Source organism: Mus pahari, chromosome 10 (assembly GCF_900095145.1).
Source record: "Mus pahari chromosome 10, PAHARI_EIJ_v1.1, whole genome shotgun sequence".
In the NCBI taxonomy this organism is placed as follows: domain Eukaryota; kingdom Metazoa; phylum Chordata; class Mammalia; order Rodentia; family Muridae; genus Mus; species Mus pahari.
This window is the reverse complement of record NC_034599.1, coordinates 53528017-53550322: the sequence shown is the minus strand read 5'-3', so window position 1 is coordinate 53550322 and position 22306 is coordinate 53528017. Positions and strand designations below refer to the sequence as shown.

The following is a 22306-nucleotide window of genomic DNA, read 5'->3' as shown; positions in this document are numbered from 1 at the left end:
GCTGAACAAAGAGTTTGACAGCTGCCCATTCACCACATGGCCTGAAGGACAAGGCCTAGGGTTTGGAGAACACCTAAACAGGGAGAGAGCTAATTATATCTCTAGGTGGCTAATACGAAAAAAAAAAATCGTAGGGAGTAGGGAGCACAGATTAGTAACCAGTATAAAAGTTTTCTTTCTTTCCTTTTGGTACTTAATACGAGTCCTTATATTCCCGTTCAGCAATTAGAAAAAACCCAAGGAACCAACCCCAACTTGACTATTTTGTTGGGATGCTCTTACCATCAGGAACCTCATCTGGCCTCTTCCTCTTCTCATACACAACAATGATAACCACAAGGATGATGATTTCAGCCAGAATTCCCAAGAAAGGCCAAAGTGGGGCAAGGTGGCTCCGTACCCTAAGGACGGTGGAAACGGAGGCAGAGCCAATGGAGTTGGTGGCATTACATTCATACTCTCCAGGATCTTCTGTGATTTGCAGATTCACAATACTCAATTCAGTGTAATTCTCCTTGTTGGTGATGAAGAAGCGACCAGAGCTATTAGAAATCTCCTGGGGGGTGGGGGAGGGAGAAGAAGGGAAAAGGCAGGTCAGAGTAGATAAGCTACCCAAGGGAGGGTGACACAATCCTCCATTCAATCAGGATACCAGCTGGAATGAGATCTGCCTGAAATTTTGTTGAAAAGATTTTGAGCACTTAACTGATGACTTTCTTCAGTGTTCAATACAATTCTTACAGAATAGGGTAAAGTTTCCATTATTGCTACTCTTCAGATTGAGTGGAGGCCTATTATTTGCCTCACAGACAAACAAATTTAACAAATGCTGCTTCAAAAGCATGAGTAGGGGGCAGGGGAGTACCACACACTAGCAGTAATAAGCCAAGAAGCAAGTGATAAGTCATTGTTGGGCATGTCTGAGAACCTCAGGCCTGTCTGGTGACTTCAGAGCCAACACATTTACTTTTTCACTTGATCAGTCCTCATGAGTCTTTAAACTTCTCTCAGAAGCAATGCTAAATATTTGCTCTCAGGAGGGAGCAGGGAGAAAACCCTAACTTCCTTCCCAAGACTCTGGGATTAAAGAAAAAGACCATTCAACCAACCAACAACTATACACAAATTAGTATTTATCTATACATGCCATATCCTACTAAAGTGAAGTTAAGATACATATGGAAAATCCTGACACAAAAGTATAGAAAAACTCTAGCTTCAAGGGAGTGCCACAGGCAAATGTATTCGTTACCCAAGCCTGTTGACCTGAATTCCGTTCCTGGAACCTAGGGTGGCAAGAAAGAACAGACTCCCAAAAGTTGTCCTCTGACTTCAGTATGTGTGGAATGGTATAAGAAAACAGGGTAGATATCAACAGGAACGAATGACTTAAGGAATTTTTTTTTTTTTTTTAAAGCAAAAACCAGTGCAGGATGGAGAATTTTGAGATACTGAGGAGCAGGAGCTGAGCTGACCTTAGCAAAGGGTCATGGAGGAAGGACAGCTGTGACAGGTTATGAACACTCTAGGCAGTGCATGTCTCTAAAGCAGGAGTGTAATAGCACATGAGCAGAACTGCACACTACTCTAAAAGGACATGAGTGGGAAGGGGGTGCATGGCAGCCTGCATAGTCACCCTACACTAGCAAGAATTAACAATATACAAAGGGCAGAGGAAGAAGGTCCTTCATATGAGAGTGGGTACACACTTGAAATGAGGACCTCAGACTTCATAGTGAAATTCCAACTTCTATCTCTCTTTTTTTGTTGTTTTGTTTTGGTTTGGTTTGGTTTTGGTTTTTCGAGACAGGGTTTCTCTGTATAGCTCTGGCTGTCCTGGAACTCACTCTGTAGACCAGGCTGTCCTCGAACTCAGAAATCCGCCTGCCTCTGCCTCCAGAGTGCTGGGATTAAAGGTGTGCGCCACCACGCCCGGCTCCAACTTCCATCTCTCAAGAGATGAAAGTGCCAAGTAATTTCCACCGGTTTTGGTGAAAGCCAGAAACTTCCTTTCTAACAACCAGCAGAGAAACAGGCATTCCTTCTTAGCACCTTAGAAAACACAATGACTGTCCATAAAAACACTCAGGTCAGCATCTTCACCTTCCAGCTCCTCATCCTGGCCTTTTTACTAATGGACTTCTAAAATCACTGTTGACACTGGCGTTATCAATACTTGACATTTTTCTGTCAAAAGGTCACGAAGTGGGAAATACACAGGACTTGAAATAAAACTACATATTATCCTTGATTTTGCCACTAATTTATGTTGATTAATATGTCACTTTTCCAAAGAAGCTGGATTAGATAATTTGCAGGGTCCTGAGAATCACCTATAAAGTATAATCTGGGCATTAAAAGTATGAAAATCCCATCAGAAAAGAAACCTGTCTAGAAATCACTGAGTCAGAGAATAAAAGACTCCAAGGCACTATTTAAACACCATCAAAAAACACTCCACAGGAGCTCAAAGATGGCTCAGCAGTTATGATCACTTGCTGTGCAATTATGAGAAGCATAACTCTGATGCCAGTGTACATGTAATAAGCTAGGCACCCTGAAAACACCTGTTACCCAGCTCTGAGAAGAGGTGGAGACACAAGGATTGCTGGGGCTTGCTAGTTTCCAACCTAGTCAAGAAAACATGAGCCCCAGGTTTAAGGAAAGGCACTGCCTCACCATGTGGAAACTAAGGAAGATAACTAACACCCTCTTTGACCTCCACAAATATGCACTGGTGGGTTAACCCTACCACCACACAAATAAAATAAAGCTGAAGAATTATTTAGGATCACAAAGATAGCTCAGCAATTACGTGCATTTGCTGCTCTTACAGAGGACTAGAATTCAGTTCCCACAACAGGCAGCTCAAAACTACCTGTATTCCTGCTCCAAGAGATCTGACACCCTCTTCTGACTTCTGTAGGCACTCACACAAATGTGCAAACTAACACACACACACACACACACACACACACACACACACACACGAAATATAAATCTTTAAAAAAATTATTTCACAGACTAGAAATGTTTTTTGACCTTTTTGAAGCAAATATTATGAGATTACAAATGCCTATGTCTGCTCTTTGTTTCCACAGAGTGCCCCCAATTTTTGGTCCCTTTTCTTCCAAAGAACAAATGAAAACAACCCATTACAGAATTATAGCAAAACATTTAGATTAGCTTTAGCTTTGTATTCAACTGTGAAAGCAAGCAATCTATTCCCTTACCAGCACAGACAGCAAAAGCTGTGTACAAATCATGTACACAGTCAATGCTGGATAGAGACTAAACTCTATATTCATAGTGTAAACTGCAATTCACTCCACAATGACCCAAGCCACGTCTACAACAAAGAAACAGTTGTAACTATAACTGGTCCAGATGTCTGAACCTCCTCAGGAAAAAACTCAATCAAGCACAGGGCTGCCTCCTACTCACCTCAAACACACCATTCTCCTTCTTGCGCCATATCCACTCTGGGTGGGGGTAGCCAACTGACTTGCAGTACATCATAGCATCCTGCCCTTCATTTTTGTTTTCACTTCGTTTATGGCCAGTGATGTCAGGAGCAGCTGTGAAAAAAGTATTGAACCATTACCACCAAAAGATACCAAAGGCCTTACCTACTGGCTCAGAGTCCTGCTTCTAATGCTATCAGTCTTTATCAAAGCTGTGTGTGTTGAAGACCCTTTTGGGTTACAATAGGGTTAAGAGGACCAATTTCACACCCTAACTTTACTTACCAAAGCATCAAGGAAATATCAAGGTTAATACCATAAGAATTTCTACCAAAGTAGAACCTACTGAAAAAAGCACACAAACTCAATTGCCCTAACTGCCCAAGCATGTTCCTCAGGAAGCATGTAAACAGAAGCATTGTCACTTATGTAGGCCAAGTTTTCTTCTTCAAACACCTTCAATGCATCATGTTAAATGGCAAGTATTTTCTTAAGAAAATTAAAGTTTGGGCTGGAGAGATGGCTCAACAGTTAAGAGCACTGACTGAAGGTCCTGAGTTCAAATCCCAGCAACCACATGGTAGCTCACAACCATTCGTAATGAGATCTGATGCCCTCTTCTGGGATGTCTGGTGACAGCTACAGTGTACTTACATAAGAAAATGAAAGTTCCTTGAAATCCAGATACATAAAAATCAAGCCTATTAAACAATATATGAAAATAGATATATGCTGTAAGAGCTACTGAAAACCAAGGACCAGATCTCTTTCAGGAAAACCAAGGACCAGATCTCTTTCAGGAAAACCAACATCAAGCCCATTGGGCTTAACCAGTGAGAAAAAGAGTAATCAGGAACCTCAACTAACATCTTCAAGGGGTTTGTAAACAGAATAAAAACCTGACTTAAGGCCTGGAGGTGGTGGCACATACCATTAATCTCAGCACTTGGGAAGCAGAGGCAGGTGGATCTCTGAGTTTGAAGCCAGCCTGCTTTACAGACTAAGTTCTAAGACAGCAAGGGCTACAAAGAGAAACCCTGCCTCCAAAAAAAACAAAAAACAACAACAACAAAAAACCTGACTTGCGACAGATGTGGTGACATGTCTACTGGGAAGCAGAGGCTGATAAAGAGACTTCAAGGGCAGCCTAGGACTACACAGCAAGACCCTCTCTCCAAAAAGGAAGCAAACAAGGCTGCCAAGTCTGACAGCCTGATTTAGATCCCTGCAACACATGTTGAAAGAAAAGAACAACACACACATTGCCCCCAACCTATATGCCCTCTCTCTAACAAACAAAGTCCTAGCATTCATATGGCACCACAAAAGAACTTGAATGGCCAAAATAATACTAAACAAAAAGAACAACCCTAGAGGAACTACCATTCCAGATCTTAAGCTATATTATAGACCATTGTAATAAAAACAATTTGGTACTGGCACAAAAACAGACATGCAGATCAATGTAACAAAACTAAAGAGCCAAGTACACATAACTTCTGCCACTTAGTAATTGATAAAGATGCCAAAAATGTAAGATGGAGAAAGTCAGCGTCTTCAACAAATGGAGCTGTGAAATGGATATAGAAGAATGAAATTAGGCATGTTGTATCTATCACCGCAAACAAAAACTAACTCCAAATGGAGCAAAGACTTAAACTTGAACTTGCAACATTGAAACTGCTATAAGAAAATATAAGCATCCCTCATATGACACAGGACTTTTATGATAGGACTCCATTTGCCTAACAATTAAGGGCAACAATTGACAAGTGGGACCTTCCTAAAACTAAAAAGCTTCTGCATAGCTAAAGAAACAATCAACTGTTGAAAAGGAAGTCCAAAGAATGGGAGATAATCTTTGCCAGCTATACATCTAAAGAATTAATATCCAAAATATACTCACACAATTTTTAAAAAAAGACTCATTCGAAAAGTTCTCAAAACAAACAAACAAACAAAAACAGCTGAAAAAGATAACTAAAAAAATAAATTCATCATCTCTAGCAATTAAGGAAATTCAAATAAAACAACTTTGAGATTTTATCTTACCCAATCAGAATGGCAACAATCAACAAAACAAACCTACAACAAATTCTGAAGGTGAAGTAGGATAAAGGGGGAACCCTCACTCACTGTTGGGATTACAAAGTAGGGCAGTCACTATAGAAATCGGTATGGAGACTTCTTTAAAAACAAACAAACAAACAAACAAACAAAAACTCTTTGGCATATGACCAAAGAACTTGACATCCTACTCTACAGACCCTTGCTCATTCATTGCTACTCTATGCACTACAGCTAAGAAATTTACACAACCTAAATGTCCTTCTACCAACAAATGGATAATAAAATGTGGTGCATATACACTACAGAATACTATTCAGGTGCAAAGGAAAATGAAATCATGAACTTTGTGCTAAGTGGATAGAATTAGTATTGAGTGAGGTAACCCAGATCCAGGAAGACAAAACATCACATGAGCTCTCACTGGAAGCTCCTAGAGCTCCAAATCTTCAGATGTTGAGTAGATGTACCACCAGAATGGCATAACCGTAGGGTGCAGCAGTGGTACACAGCATACCACTTAGTGGTAACCAGCAGCTCTCTAATTAGATTTTAGAACTGCTCAATGAAAGACACCACACTTGGAATTAGAAACCGAGCCAACCAAACCAGTGCTAGGGAAGTCACAGGTCTTGAAGGAGAATCTTCAACCATCATTTTACTAAACCAGCATTAAGTTCTAACTTCTCTTTGCAAGAGACAGAGACCAGTACATAAAACTACAACTGATGAAAATGCAAAGCTGTGGAGCCTAGTAACAAACGGATACATCTACAAAACACCCATGCACCTAAGGATCAAGGATCATTGCAGAAGAAAAAGTAGAAAGATTCTAAGAACCAAAAGACCAGAGAGTTTGCTAAGACTATGTTTCTTAGTAATGCCAGAAGCTATGCCCATAAAGTCTCACCAACATGACTGCCTAACCATGAACTGAACAAGGACAACAGACATGCAAAAGTAGATGGGGAAATACCACAAGTTCTCAAACCTACACCAAGAACCAAAGGCATGTTGATAGTGGGAGATACAGCATTCCCTGGGGAAAAAAAAAAACCAGCTACTAGTTATACCAAACAATATATAATACACAAGTAATATTATACAGACTGAGGAATATATATGCATACACACACACACATATACACACATACATGCATGCATATAACAACAATTAATGAAAAAAGATGTCATGAATTTGAAAGAAAGCAAGGAAGGTTATTTGGAAGAAGGAAAGGGGGAAATGGATTATATTATCTCAAAAATAAAATAAAAATTTTTAAAAAGAAACTAAACAAAATATCAAGTAACAAAAACAAAACCCTGTTGGGTGTAGTAGTGATTCATGCCTACAATCTCAGCACTTAGGAGGAAGAAGGGGAAAAAATAACAGATTTTAGTCCAGCTTCAACTACATGAGACCATGTTAGGGAATCAGGAGAAGAAATAAAATTAAATAAAAATAAAATAAAATAAAATGATGACTCTCCACAACTATCCAACTTATTATACTCTTGAGTTAGTATTTGGAGAATTTCAGGATGTAGATATGCTGAGGACGATTACTCTCCACTTTTAGGGCTCACCTAAGAAATAAACAGTGCATGCTTCAGAACAGCTTTAAGGATCCAAGAAGCCTGATAGGGAGCTAATTCTTTGAATTTAAGCTTCTTTTATCCTGATATTTTCTACTAAGGCTTATTTAACAAAACATCTGAAAGCAATGAAACTCAAAGTAGGCCAGGGTAGGAAAGACAATCAAAAGGTACTGTTTTAAATTCCAGTTGAGTTGGATTTTCTTCCGTGCTTTGATCTATACTTATCAAATGAAGATAATTCTTGCACCTGCCTAGTTCCCAGAGTTCTTAAATATTTAGGTAGGTAAGATGTCTGAACATTCACTGAAACTGTAAAATCCTGGAGAATCGTATTACATCATTGTCTGATACCACATATGACCTTTGAACTACTTGGCTTCTTTGGTTTAGAAAGAATCCAAAGTCCTATAGTCCCAGATTGCTTCCAAGGCAGACTGGGACTTGCAAACATTTCCAGAGGCACTGAGGATAGGAATGGAATAGGTAAGGCTCCAAGCTACATTTATAATCAGTTCTTGTCAAACCTAAGTGCTTTCTAGGTTCAATATTACCAATGGAAACATCTTTTTGTTTTTCCATGAAAAATTCTTTACTACCTAAGGATTATCAGGCTGCCTCTACTGCTTCTATAAAAGCAACTTTCCTACAGTTACTATGCCATTACTCTGATCTACTGATATCTTTTTCTCAGATTTCTTCAGTCAAAAAGTATTAGGGACCTGCATCCACCTACAGGTGCCACCTCCACCACACAACTCCACACCCAGACTTCCCACATATTCCTCCAGAGTATAGCCTTATCAGTGTAGTATTCACCCTCATCTAGGACACATCTTTTTGCAATAGACAGAAAGTCCTACAGACAACCATAACCAATCAGAATGCACAGTTGTGGAGCCCAATCTTAACACATACACCTTCAATACACTCCCCACATCTAAGGCTCAAGGAACATTACAGAAAAGGGCGTGTAAAGATTCAATGAGCCAGAGGGTCAGAAAATTTGCTGTACCTTCTAGATTTGTGTACCTTCTAGATTGTGCCATCAGAAACTATAACTGTAAAGTCTCACCAACATAACTGCCCAAACTTAAGATGAACAAAAATGCTGATTCCAACCAACATGCCAAACTGAACAGAGAAAATACAAGGCCTCAACCCTACATAAAGAACCACAGGCTGGGGAGGGCTCCCAGGAATCAATGGGGGTGACCTTAGCAGAGACTCACAGCAGTGGGAATATAAAAGGCAAGTTTTGAATTTGGAAATCAAAAATACCTAGATGCTATCAAGCCTCTATTAGTTTACCAACTAACTAAGCAACCTAACACCAGCCATTTAAAATCTTTGCGGTTAGTGAATATCTTTTCTCATTCTGTAGGTTGCCATTTTGTCCCGCTGATGTGTCATTTGCCTTATAACACTTTTCAGCTTCATGAGGTCCCATTTGTAATTGTTGATCTTCATGCCTGCAGGACTGGTGTCTGTTCTGTCCTGTGTCACTGTGTTCAAGGCTATTCCCCACTTTCTCTTCTATTAGGTTCTATCTAGTTTTATGTTGAGGTCTTTGATCCACTTGGACTTGCAGGGTGGTAGATACAGATCTATTTGCATTCTTCTACATGCTGACATCCAGTTAGACCAGAACAATTTGTTAAAGATGCTTTCTTTTTTCCATTGCATAATTTTGGCTTCTTTGTCAAAAATCAGGTGTCCATTAAGTGTATGAATTTACCTCTGGGTCTTTGATTCTATCCAATTAATCAACCTGTTTTTATGCAAATACCATGCCATTTTGGAAATTCTTTTATTATATAAGATTGTTCTAGCTATCCTGGGTTTTTTTGTTTTTCCATATGAAGTTGAGAATTGCTCTTTCAAGGTTTGTAAAGAATTATGTTGGGGGGGGGGGCTAGAGAAAGATGGCTCATTGGTTAAGAGCACTTACTGTTCTTCCAGAGGCCCTGGGTTCAATTCCCAGCAACCACATGGTGGCTCACAACCATCTGTAATGGGCATCCGATGCACTCTTCTGGTGTGTCTGAAGACAGCAACAGTGTACACACATACATGAAATAAACAAATCTTTAAAAAAAATTGTGTTGGAATTTTGATGGGGATTGTATTAAGTCTGTAGATTACTTTTGGTAAGATGGCCATTTTCACTATGTTATTCTTACCAATTCATGAGCATAGGAGATCTTTCCATCTTCTGATGTCTTCTTCAATTTCTTTCTTCAAAAACTTGAAATTATTTTCATACAGGTCTTTCATTTTCTTGGTTAAAGTCATATCAAGATATTTTACATTATTTGTGGGTATTGAGAAGGGTATCATTTCTCTATTTTTTTTCTCTGACAATTTATCTTTTGTATATAGAAAGGCTACTAAATTCTTTTAGTTAATCTTGTATCCAGCCACTCTGATGAAGGTGTTTATCAGCTATAGGAGTTCCCTGGTAGAATTTTTGGGGTTTCTTATGTATAATATCATATCATTTGCAAATAGTGATACTTTGACTTCTCCCTAATTTTTTAAAAAAGATTTTATTTATTTTATATATGTGAGTGCATGTCACTGTCCTCAGACATACCAGCAGAGAACATCAGATCCCATTATAGATGGATGTTAAGCCACCATATGGATGCTGGAAATTGAGCTCAGTGTTCTTAACCGATGAGCGAGCCATCTCCAGCCCTTCCTTTCCAATTTGTATCCCCTTGATCCCCCTTCAATTGTCTTATTACTCTAGCTAATATTTCAAGTACTATATTGAATTGCTATGGAAAGAGTAAACAGCCTGTCTTATTCATGATTTTAGTGAAATTGCTTAGAGTTTCTTTCCATTTAATTTAATGTTGACTACTGGCTTGCTATATATTGCCTTTATTATGTTTAGGTGTGTCTCTTGTATACCTAATCTCTCTAAGATTTTTATCATAAAAAGAGTGTTACATTTTGTCAAAGGCTTTTCAACATCTAATGAGATGACCATGCTAATTTCCAAAATAAAGAACTCAAGAAATTAGACATTAACAAACCAAAATAATTCAATTAAAAAATGGAGTACAGATCTAAACAGAGAATTCTCAACAGAGGAATTTCAAATGGCCAAGAAGCACTTAAAGAAATGTTTAACATCCTTAGCCATTAGAGAAATCAAATCAAAACAACTCTGAGATTCCATCTTAAATCGGTCAGAATGGGTAGGATCAAAAACATAAGTGACGAGACTTCCACTAGCAGCCTTTGGATGAAGAAGAACTCTCAGCTCTGCCTGTGCCATGCCTCCCTGGATACTGCCATGCTCCCACCTTGATGATAATGGACTGAACTGCTGAGCCTGTAAGTCAGCCCCAATTAAATGTTATTTTTTATAAGACTTGCCTTGGTCATGGTGTCTGTTCACAGCAGTAAAACCCTAAGACACCATATAATCGTGAACTTCTTTCTTCAGTGATTTGAAGTTTTTGTCAGACATCCTTCATTTGTTTAGTTAAGAGTTATACCAATTTATTTCATTATATTTGTGACTATTGTAAAGGGTGTTATTTCTCTAATTTCTCTCTTGGCCCATTTATTATTTATATAAAAGATTGCTACGGAATTTTTGAGTTAATTTGTATCCAGTCACTTTGCCAAAGGTTTTCTCTTAGCTGTATGAGATCTCTGGTAAAAATGTTTGGATCACTTATATATACTATCATATCATCCACAACTTCCTCCTTTCCAATTCCCAAGGAGATCCCCTTCATCCCCATTAGCTGTCTTAGCTAGGATATTAATTTCTCTATCAAGGACTTCAACTACTATATTGAATACTTAAGAGAAAGAGTAGGCAGCCTTTTATTATCCCTGGTTTTAGTGGAATTGCTTTAAGTTTGGATTCATTTAATTTGATGTTGGCTGTTAGCTTGCTGTATGTTGTTTTTATTATGCTTAGGTATGTGCCTTGTATCCCTGATGGCTCTAAGACTTTTGACATAAAGGTTTGTTGGATTTTGTCCAAGCCTTTTTCACCATCTAGTGAGATGATCAGGATTTTTTGTTTATATGGTGGATAATTATAATGGATTTTTATATATTGAACTATACCTTCATCCTTGGGATCATGGTAGATGATATTTTTTCAGTGTTTAGATTCATCTTGCAAGTTTTTTTTTTTTGTTTTGTTTTTTTGTTTTTTTGAGACAGGGTTTCTCTGTATAGTCCTGGTTGTCCTGGAACTCACTTTGTAGACCAGGCTGGCCTCGAAGTCAGAAATCCGCCTGCCTCTGCCTCCCGAGTGCTGGGATTAAAGGCGTGCGCCACCACGCCTGGCCCATCTTGCAAGTATTTTATTGAGCATTTTTGAGTCAATGTTCATAAGAGATATCAGTCTGAAATTCTCTTTCTTTGTTGAGTCTCTGTGTGGATTATGTATTAGGATTACTGTGGTCTCTTAGAATGAGTTTGGTAGTATTCCTCCTGTTTTTATTTTGTGGAATAGTTTGAGGAGTTTTGGTATTAGAACGTCTGGTAGAATTTTGTGCTGAAACATCTGATAGTGGGCTTTCCTGGTGGGAAGACTTTTGATGACTGCTTCTATTTTCTCAGAGGTTATTGAGCTGTTAAAATAATTTACCTGATCTTTATTTAACTTTGGTAAGTGGTATATTTCTAGAAAATCATCTATTTCATTAATATTTTATTTTGTGGAGCAAAGGCTTGTGTAGTAACATTTAATAATTCTTTGAATTTCCTCATTGTCTGTTGTTATGACTCCCTTTTCATTTGTGATTTGCTTATTTGGATAGTGTCTCTCTGACTTTTAGTTTGTTTTGCTACAAGTTTGTCTATCTTGTTAATTTTCTCAAAGAAATAGCTTTTGGTTTCCTTGATTCTATTTTTCCTTGTTTCTAATTGATTGATTTTAACCCTGATTTTAATTATTTCCTGCCTTCTACTCCTCTTTGGTGGGCTTGCTTCTTTTTTTTCTAGAGCTTTTATGTACACTTTTAAATTGTTTTTTTTTATGAGAACTTTCGAATTTCTTCAGGAAAGCACTTAGCATTATGAACTTTCTTCTTAACACTGTTTTCATTGTGTCCCATAATTTTGGGTATATTATGTCATCATTTATATTGAATTCTAGAAAGCCTTTAATTTCTTTATTTTTTTCCCTGAACCAGAGATGGTTGAGTAAAGAGTTGTTCACTTTACATGAGTGAGTAGTCTTTCTGGTGCTTCTGTTGTTATAGGCCAGCTTTAATACTTGGTGGTCTGATAAGATACACGGAGCTTGCAGGGAGTGGTGTCACATGCCTTTAATCCCAGCACTTGGGAGGCAGAGGCAGGCTGATTTCTGAGTTTGAGGCCAGCCTGGTCTACAGAGTGAGTTCCAGGACAGCCAGGGCTATACAGAGAAACCCTGTCTCAAAAAACAAAGCAAGCAAACAAACAAACAAACAAGATACACGGAGCTTTTTCAGTTTTGGTGTATCTGTAGAGGCTTGCTTTGTGACCACTTAGGTGGTCAATTATGGAAAAGGATCTATGATATGCTGAGAAGAAGGTATATTCTTTTGTGTTTTAGGAAAATATTCTACAGATGTCTCTTAGGACCATTTGATTCACAATGTCTGTTAGTTTCATTATTTCTCTGTTTTGTTTTTGTTTGGATGGCCTATCAGTTGGTAAGAATGGGATGTTGAAGTCTCCTACTCCTAATGTCTGGGGTTTGATGAGCAATTTAAGCTTTAGCAATTTTTCTTTTACAAATGTGAATTCCTTTGTGTTTGGGGCATAGTTGTTCAGAATTAAAATATCAGTGTGGTAGATTTTTCTTTTCATGAGTATAAAGTGTTCTTCCCTGTCTCTTTTGATTAATTTTAGTTCAAAGTCTATTTTATTAAATAAGAATAAAAATAAATAAAAATTAAAAAAAAAACCCACAAGTGACAGCTCATGCTGGTGAAGATGTGGAGCAAGGGGAACACTCCTCCATTACAGGCAATAGTGCAAACTGTACAACCACTTCAAAAATCAAAATGACAGTGTCTCGGAAAATTGGGAATTTATCTATATATACCTAAAGGATAGTCCATTCTACCAACCTATATGTCCCTCAAATGAAGAATGGATAAAGAAAATGTATATAATGGAGTATTACTTGACTATTAAAAAATTAAAATCATGAAATTTGCTGGCAAATGAATGGAATTAGAAAAAACAAACAAACAGCAAACAAACAAAAACCCATCCTGAGTAGGGTAACCCATACCCAGAAAGACACAGAGAAGCTAAGTAAAAGTAGGGCTCATCCCAGGGATGCTTGAATTTCCCTGGGAAGGGAAAACAGATTTGGTATTACAGATGAACTGTGGGTGGATGGGGACAGGTAAAGGAGGGAACAGGTGGGGGAAAGATGGAGGAAAAGAGCACTGGAAGAGACAACTAGAATTGACATGTATCTTAGGGATAAGCTAGAAACCTACTACAATGCAAAATCGATGAGGATGGCCCTAGCTAAGATTCCTAGTAATTGGGGATATGAAGCCTGAACTGGCTATCTCCTGTAACTCAGCAAGACTTCCAGTAGAGGGATTTGAACACTAACTCAGCTGCAAAACCTTTGACCTACAATTTGTTCTGCCTACAAGATGTACTGGGGTAAAGGTGGCACAGATATTGTGAGAGTGGATAACCAATAACGGGTCCAGCTTGAGACCCATGCCAAACAGGGAGCCTACCCCTGACACTGCCTGGAGGGCTGGTACCCAGAAGCTGGGTATCCCAGAGACCTGAGATAGAACCAAACACGTATTGGGGGGCGGGGGGGTCAATTAATTAATTCCTAATGAAATCCTGCTATACTCGTTGATTAGTGCCTAACCTAATTGTCATCATACAGCAATTGATGGAAACAGATGCAGAGACCCACAGGCAAATATTAGGTGGTGCTCAGGGAATCCTGTAGAAGGGGTGGGGGGAGAAGAAGAAGCTAGAGGGGTCAAGGACACCACAAAAAAACCCCACAGGATCAACCTGGGCTCAAAAGGGCTCAAAGAGTGTATTAGTCAGGGTTCTCTAGAGTCACAGAACTTACAGATAGTCTCTATATAGTAAAGGAATTTATTGATGACTTACAGTCTGCAGTTCAAATTCCAACAATGGTTCAGTAGTAGCTGTGAATGGAAGTCCAAAGATCTAGCAGTTGCTGAGTCCCACACGGCAAGAAGGCGAAAGAGCGAGAGCCAGACTCCCTTCTTCCAATGTCCTTATATGGTCCTCAGCAGAATGTGTAGCCCAGATTAAAGGTGTGTGCCACCACACCTTTAATCCCAGATGATCTTGGACTCGGAGATCTCCCTGTCTTAATCTTCTGGATTCAATCACCACTGTGTCTCAAGATCTCCATACCAAGATCCAGATCAGAAACTTCTATCTCCCAGTCTCCAGATTAGGTTCACTGGTGAGCCTTCCAATTCTGGATTGTAGTTCATTTCAAATATAGTCAAGTTGACAACCAGGAATAGCCACTACAAAGAGACTGAATTGACAACCAGGGAGCCTACAAGGGTCTGACCTAGGCTCTCTACATATATGCTATAGTTGTGTGCCTTGGTCTTCTTGTGGGATTTCCAACAGGCGTGTCTAAGACTCTTTTGTCTGCTTTGGGGGATCCTTTCCCCCCTACTAGGTTGTCTTGCCCGGCCTTAATACGAGTTGAGGTACCTAGTCTTACTGCAACTTGATATGCTATATTTAGTTGATAGCCATGGAAGGCCTGCCCTTTTCTTAAGAGAAATGGAGAATGAGTGTAGCAGGGATGGACCAGGAGGGGAAACTGTGATTGGGATGTAATATATGAGAAAATAATTTTTAAAATGTAAAATAAAATCTTCTGAATTTTAGTGTTTCCTCCTATAAAATAGAATCAATACCTATACATTATTATACAGAGGCCTTGAAAGGATTAAATTACATCTCTATACTAACCTAACAAAAGGTAAAAACTCAGGAATAAACACTAAGGATAGGCATAATGGTGTATGCCTATAACCCAAGAACTTGGGAGGCAGCTGCAAGAGAATTGTACCACATTTGAGGCTAGCCTAGTCTACACAGTTAAGATCCAAGCCACTAAGGCATGAAACCAAAAGCAACAGCAAAAAACCACTTAGACTGAACTATCATTCCAGGAAGGAAATATTTAGACTTCTAAGTTATTAGTAGCAAGAATGAAAGAGATGCTAGTTTTTATGTATTCTTCCTGCTTATATAAACAAGACTTTCACTATAGCTTAAAGCTTACTCAGGCCAGACACTTCCAAAGTATATTGATTAATGATCTGTTGTAATAGCTTAGTTTATATGGGCTTGCCATTTAATAATACTTAATTAGGTCCTGTTGGTCTGAGGCAGCTAATCAAACTAATCTAGGGGCTGTGTTGCCTTCAGTAACACTACTGAGAAAGCACACTTGAGACAGTGGTTCACAACCTTGGCCAAAGACTAGAATTACCTGGATGCTGGGTTTTCTGGGAGCTGGGTCCTTTTTCGTTTCTTTCTTTTCCTTTCATTCTCTTTCTTGCTTGTTCTTTTCTTTTCCTTTCTTTCTTTCTTTTTTTCCTTTTCTTTCTTTCTTTCTTTCTTTCTTTCTTTCTTTCTTTCTTTCTTTCTTTCTTTCTTTCTTTCTTTTTAAAGAAAGATTCTAACTATGTTGCTCAGGCTATTCTCAAACGGATAAACTTGAGTGATTCTCTTACCTCAGCCTCATAGGTAGCTAAGACTGCATGCACTACTGTAACTGACTACTTGATGTGCTTTTAGAGGTCTGATGTCCAGGCATTTCAGATGAACTGAATTAAGTTTGAGAATACTAGTCTAACTATTAAGAGTTATTGCTCAGTAGACTGCTTGTTCAGAATGTATAAAGTTCTAGGTTTAATCCCAAGTGCATTAAAACCAGGTACGATGATGCATGCATGTAGTCCAAACACTGCTGAGGTAGAGGCAGGAAAATCAGAAGTTGAAGGTGGTTATACTTCATTACACAGTGAGTTAAAGGCCAGTATGAGATACATGAGACTCTGTCTACCACCACCATCACCATCCCCCAGTTAATAATTAAATAAAAATAAAGCCACTTCTGGTGCCAGTGTTAGATGTTGTGAACTGTAAGAAAGAACTGTCCCATAGATAAGTAAAGGTATAAGATACACTGAAGAATTGTTCCCCATCTTGAGAAGCTGGTTGTTGCCATGAGAAAAACAGAATTCATTTTCTTCAGTATTAAAATCTCCTGAGTCCAACTAGAGGCCACACAGTCTTAGAACTATAAAGGAACCTTTAAAATTACTGTCTTAATTTTACTTTATCTGACACTAAAGGAAACTAAGGCCCAGAGGTGAAAAATGGACTAGTTAAGCTTGTGGTAAGCTTACTGACAGGACAAGATTAGAATCCATTTTCTCTAACTTTCAAAAGCCTTTCACTTATCCTGTGCTGAACACAGCAGCATGGTGCCAGAGTGCCTAGGTGACAATCTGGCCCCAATAGTTAACTCAGCCACACTAGGTCAGTTGTTTAATCCCACAAAACCTCTATTTTCTCACCTGACTAGTAGCTGATATAACAACAACAACAACAACTCCATACGCTTGTGAAGACTAAAGACGAGGAGAGAAACAAACCCTGCCTGGTATACACTAAGTATACAGTATTAGCTGTTCTTATTAAGAAAGGTCAGCAGCATCCTGACCTGGAGCAGGAATAGTTATTTGAGCTGAAGATGATGACCATTAATGCTCCAGAGATACTATGATTATGCTTTCAAAGAGTTCTCACAAAGACACAACTTGAAGTTCAAACCAGCTTTTACATAAGGTGGAGCCTAAAGGATGCTTCTGGGCAGTCTCCTCAATGAATGACATGAAATGCTGCTTTTGTCCAAGGTGCTATACAGATAAATTACTCCTTTCAATAATGACACCTCACAGTATCTTGTCCAGCTGCAAGCAGGGGATGTTCTTCCAGAAATCCTAGGACTCCATCCTAAAAAATATACTCACATGTAAGGAAAGTTAAGTAAGAAAGAGAGAACAGCAGCAGCTTAGAAAAGGAAGTCAAGAAGAGAAAAAGGCAAAGGATTGAAAAGCCGTATGAAGAAAATATTTCAACATCTATTAGAGTATCAATGAATCCTCTATATGTATAGTTCCTGGAAGCCACACTCTCTACAGTAAAGAAGCTAGAGAAATGTGTTTGATTCTGAATTAGCTTGGCAGATCCCAGGAAGTCTTCAAGACATTATCACAACTCTTTCCCCTCTCCTGGCCAGTCTTGTTCTTCTTCCATCCCCACAAATGCTAAAGTTGTTTTTGAAATACTTAAGCAACTTGTGTATGTGGATGGGATTCTGAGGCAGGGGGAATCACAAAGCCAATTTGGGCTACAGATCCTACAAGAGGAGGATGAGGAAAACAAATATTACTTTGGGGGATTCGTAATCTATGCATGAGTGTGTATGTCCACATGAACATGTGTGGAGGTCAGAGGCCAACACTGAGTCTTATCTTCTATAACTCTTCACCTCACTTTTTGAGGCAGGACATGTCTTACTAAACCTAGAGCTCACTGACTGGCTAGAATTGACAGCTCCAAGCCACAGGGATCTTCTGTCTCCATCTCCCATTGTTAGGGTTACAGGCCCACACTATCACACCCAGCTTTTTATGTGGGTACAAGGGATCCAAATTCAAGTCCTCATGATTATGCAGCAAGCACTTTACCCACTGAAGCTATCTTTCAGCCCCAAGCTATCAAAATTCCTAAGAAGTTTTAGCTTTTGTATTCTGTGTGTAATAGCTTGAGTCTTTAAGATTGTTGGTACTTTAGTCTAATAAAGATTAAGAACACTGAACTTTTTGTATGTTGAGTTCAAAAAGCTTTGAATAAACCCAACCCAGAATCATATTCTAAGCTAACTTCCAATTGTGGTTGGGTGTGAAAACTGACTTAAATTTAGAATAGAGTGTAGAAACAATCTATGAATGAAAAAGGCATGGTCATTCAAACACATGTCCTTTATTGTGAAGAAAAAGAACTGACTATAGAATTCAGTGAACAAACAGTTACAAATTTCATTGTTCCAAAGAGCTGGTTCAGTTAAATCTATACATAAAGAGGAACCTCAGAGATTTCATCAGCAAAGAGGTCATTTATATTTCCCCAAATCTTGAATTTTTCAAGTATAATAACCTCTTACTGTTCTGCAGATTTCACATCTCTAAAGCTATAAAATGGCCTTTAACTCTACCCCAGAGGCACTGCCACAGTGGTTTAGAGTTAAAACTCCCTTCTAAATTTAAGTCAGTTTTCACACACGATCACAATTGGAAGCTAGCTTAGAATATGATCCTGGGTTGTATTTAGTCAAAGCTTTTTGAACTTAACATACAAAATGTTCAATGTTTCTATTCTTAAACAAACTAAACTATCAGCAATCTTAAAGACTCAAGATATTACACATTTTATTTTCTATCCACATGCTACGGGAGAGAATGAAAAAGCTAAAACCCCTTGGGAATTTTGATAGACTGTATCATACATTTATTTGGCCAATATAATCACAGATAACACCTCAGAGTTTCACATATCAGAAATTTCTCAGTCTTTTAAACCAGGATACCACTATTTGTTCCTGTTTTCCTAACAGGGTTATAATACAGTAAAAGGTTATCAGTGCAGTCAACAACTTGAACATGAAAGCACATGAAGAACGTGCTACAAGTGTACAGTGTGTGCATACAAGTGGAGGTTATAAGTCAATGTTTGGTGTCTTCCCTAATTGTTCACATAATTTTTTAAGACAGGATCAAAGCCCAGGGATCCTTCTGCCTCTGTCTCTGTCTGTCTCTGTAGAGCTGTAACTGCTCTCGGGGAATGTGCCCACTTTTCATGTGAGTTCTGGGGAGTCACACTCAGATTCTCATGCTTTAATAGCAAACATTTACTTTACTGAGCCACTCCCCAAAATATACAAATTGTAACTTCTGTCTTAAAACACTAAGCCAGCAGCCCTCTATGTTCTGCCCCTCCTCACTACTGCTTCATATCTGCCACAGAAATATTAAGTATATCCCTGGGACTGTTGACTCTCACCCTCTTTAAACAATAAAACAACAAACAAAGCTTTAGTTACTATAAGTTGCTACTGGGAGTATGGTGAGCATGTGGAGGTCAGAGAATAACCAGAGCTGGTGTACTTTCTAACTTTATCTGGGTTTGGGGGATTGAAACAGGTCACCAGCTTTGCACAAAAAGCACTTTTAACAACTTAGTCATCTCATCAGCCCTGAACCCTACATCTAAGCCAGCTAAACAAAGAAAAGAAACTATTTTTTTTTGCACTTTAAGTGCTGCTTATAAATCACAATTGCCAAAACCATTAAGATTGCAGTTATTCAGTACCTGCAATTTTATTTAGTTATCCAAATAAGTAAACAAACAAACTTATCCTGTCCCATACCACTTAGGACTGTACTAAGAGCTCAGCAGGAATGACACAGGGCTTCAAAGTCAAAGTTTCCTCACACAACTCAGCTCACTTACAGTTGGGAAGGTCTACTACTGGGATAGAGAAAACACCTTCCAACACTTTTCATCCTCATGTTAAACAAATTCGGCATTCTCCAAAAGCAGAAAGGAATTAAGCAACAAGTCCTGGCCTGTTGTGATCTGCTGTATTCACTGGAACTCCACAACTCAGAATTTATGCCTTTATTACCTCATAAATCAGGACTGTATCACCACAACAGTTCTTTCCCTTCATACATAGAGGATGCTAAATAAGACCAACTCTTCAATCTGCATTTTTAATCTTCCAAATATTTTAAGGAAAAGCTAAGTAACTGCTTGGACCTTTCTTTTCCCCCAAATCTGTCCTTCTAGCACAAGTTTGTCTTTCTATAGTCCTTTCTCAACAAAATAAAAAAATAAATAAAAACCTGGTTTCCTAAGCAGTACCTCAAACATTCTCTTAGACATCATTACAATGGAAAAAGTATTATATTGGATAATCAAAACCTGGCTCTAGGTTAACCCTGACACAAACTCATTACAGGACACAATGGTTTCACTTTTGGGGGTCTTTGCTTCTCCTTGTGAATAACGTATGAAAACTAAGATTAGTGTTATTAGGTAGCTACAATTTGTATAGTTCTATTTGCCTGTGAAACTCTCTGCTATAGCCTCATCTTTAAGATGCCACACACCCACAAGAATTCCTTAAAAAAATATATCTTTATATTAACCCTGCACAATGTACTTTCACAAATGTGGCCAGGCTCAACTAAGACCTAAATAGTCATACCTATAAGATTTAAGAACTTATACAGGGGGGAGGGTGTTGGGTCTCTGACCATTGTGTTGTGCCCCTTACAGGCACGCTGGGGGTTGCTCCCCGGATCAGCTGGAGTGCAGCAGATCAGCCAGAACACAGCGTCCTCGGACCGCCCACTGTCAACGCCCACTGGTCACCGGACCAACCACGCCTACTCAATTGGACCGCCTTCTGGACACAGCTCCCCTGAGGATCTGACCGCGCGCCATTGGGACATTGGGACACGTGGGAGAGGGTTGGGTTCTCCCGCGTGTAATCAATAAATAATCTTTCTTGCAGATCATCTCTATTTTCAGGAAGCTTAGCTCTACAGTGCGAACCCACCCCAAGGTGTTTTCTGCCCACGCAGACACGGCGCCGCCAGTCTGCGTGGCGCAGAAACACTACAGGAGGGTATAAGGGACTTTGGAGATAGCATTTAAAATGTAAATGAAGTAAATACCTAATAAAAATTGAAAAAAAAAAAAAGAACTTATACAATGTTGGATCATAAGATGCTACTACTTAAGCATTTTGACACATCAAACAGTAATTTTATATAGTAAATGTACTATAATTAATGCTCCCATCAGATGTATCAAGTAAGTGATATTGATGTTCTTATTTTACAAATAAAGGAATGGAAGCATGGAAAGTCAGGAACTTGAAAAGGTATACAGTTAGTACACAATGGAGCTGGTATTTAAAACTAGGCAGCCAGGTTTCTAATCCTGTCGTCTTAGCTATAAATTACATTGCTTCTCAAAATGGAAATAAGAATTCTTAAAAACTAGACATCCAAAGGAAAGTAGTATTTCAGAAGAAGCCTTTGATAGGCTGTACCTTTCACTTCAATGGTGGCATTTGCTTTAGGAGCGCTGACAAAATGATACACACAGTGGTATTCGCCTGAATCCTCAGCTCTTGGCTTATTGATCCTGCAGAGATAAGGAAAAAGAAAAGAAATGAGTTAACTGGGCAAAAGAAGGCAAATCAAACAGGCAACAAGAAGGGACCATATTCTAGCTCTACAAGGCACTTGCAATATGACAAACTTGTTTCCACCTCAAAATCTCCATAGAATGTTCCTATACTGTTCCTCCCATTACACAGCATACTGCAGCCTTTTTCTGTCACGTCTGAGCTCACATGGCACATCATCTAAATTTCCTCCTCCCCCATTACTCTCACACTGTGGTTCTTCATAGAATTTACCAGAATTTGTATCCATGTATTTATCATATTGACTGATATCTGTCTCTACAACAAACGATGTGGTATGGAAGTGGGCACTGTTTAACTGGTACACAATCCTATACTGAGCCCTCACCTGATACACATACTATAGTGAAGAAATGAGGAAACGAGTGAGTGAATGAACAAAGTCAGAACAAACAAGTGTGTGTGGATCCAGACCAAGTAAAGAAATTAGTGTAAGAAGAATATGTGGCCAGGATTTTAGTTCCTCTCAAGGCTCACAGCTGATGACAACCTCACACAGCTTCAATACACTTCCTCCTGCACACACACAAACAGACACACATACACAGACAAACACACAGACAGACAGACACACAGACAGGTAGTGGTAACTGCAGAAAGGAAAAAAAAAATCAACTGCCCCAGATTAGAGGATAAATATTAATACAGAGATAGCTTCAAAATATTCTTCTGAACATCACTTAAAAGATCTACATCTCCACTGCAGAAACTAATGTTTAATGAAAACTCTTAATCTTAACCACTTACTGGCCCAATGAATTATATTATATTGTTCATTATAAAAAAAAAAAAAAAAAAAAAAAAAAAAA

At 38.7% G+C, this 22306-nt stretch overlaps 1 protein-coding gene across 4 annotated transcripts in view; it reads right to left on the bottom strand.

Moving 5' to 3' along the window:
• The window catches only part of Nptn (neuroplastin), a 78369-nt gene that overhangs the window by 8833 nt on the left and 47230 nt on the right, over positions 1 to 22306 (bottom strand). For all 4 annotated transcript variants that reach the window (XM_029543094.1, XM_021206843.1, XM_021206844.1 and 1 more), the window contains 3 exons: positions 21339 to 21433; positions 3445 to 3578; positions 283 to 556 (listed from right to left, as the gene is read on the bottom strand). In XM_029543094.1, coding sequence (XP_029398954.1) covers positions 283 to 556; positions 3445 to 3578; positions 21339 to 21433 — 503 coding nt within the window. The remainder of the gene's footprint in view (positions 1 to 282; positions 557 to 3444; positions 3579 to 21338; positions 21434 to 22306) is intronic.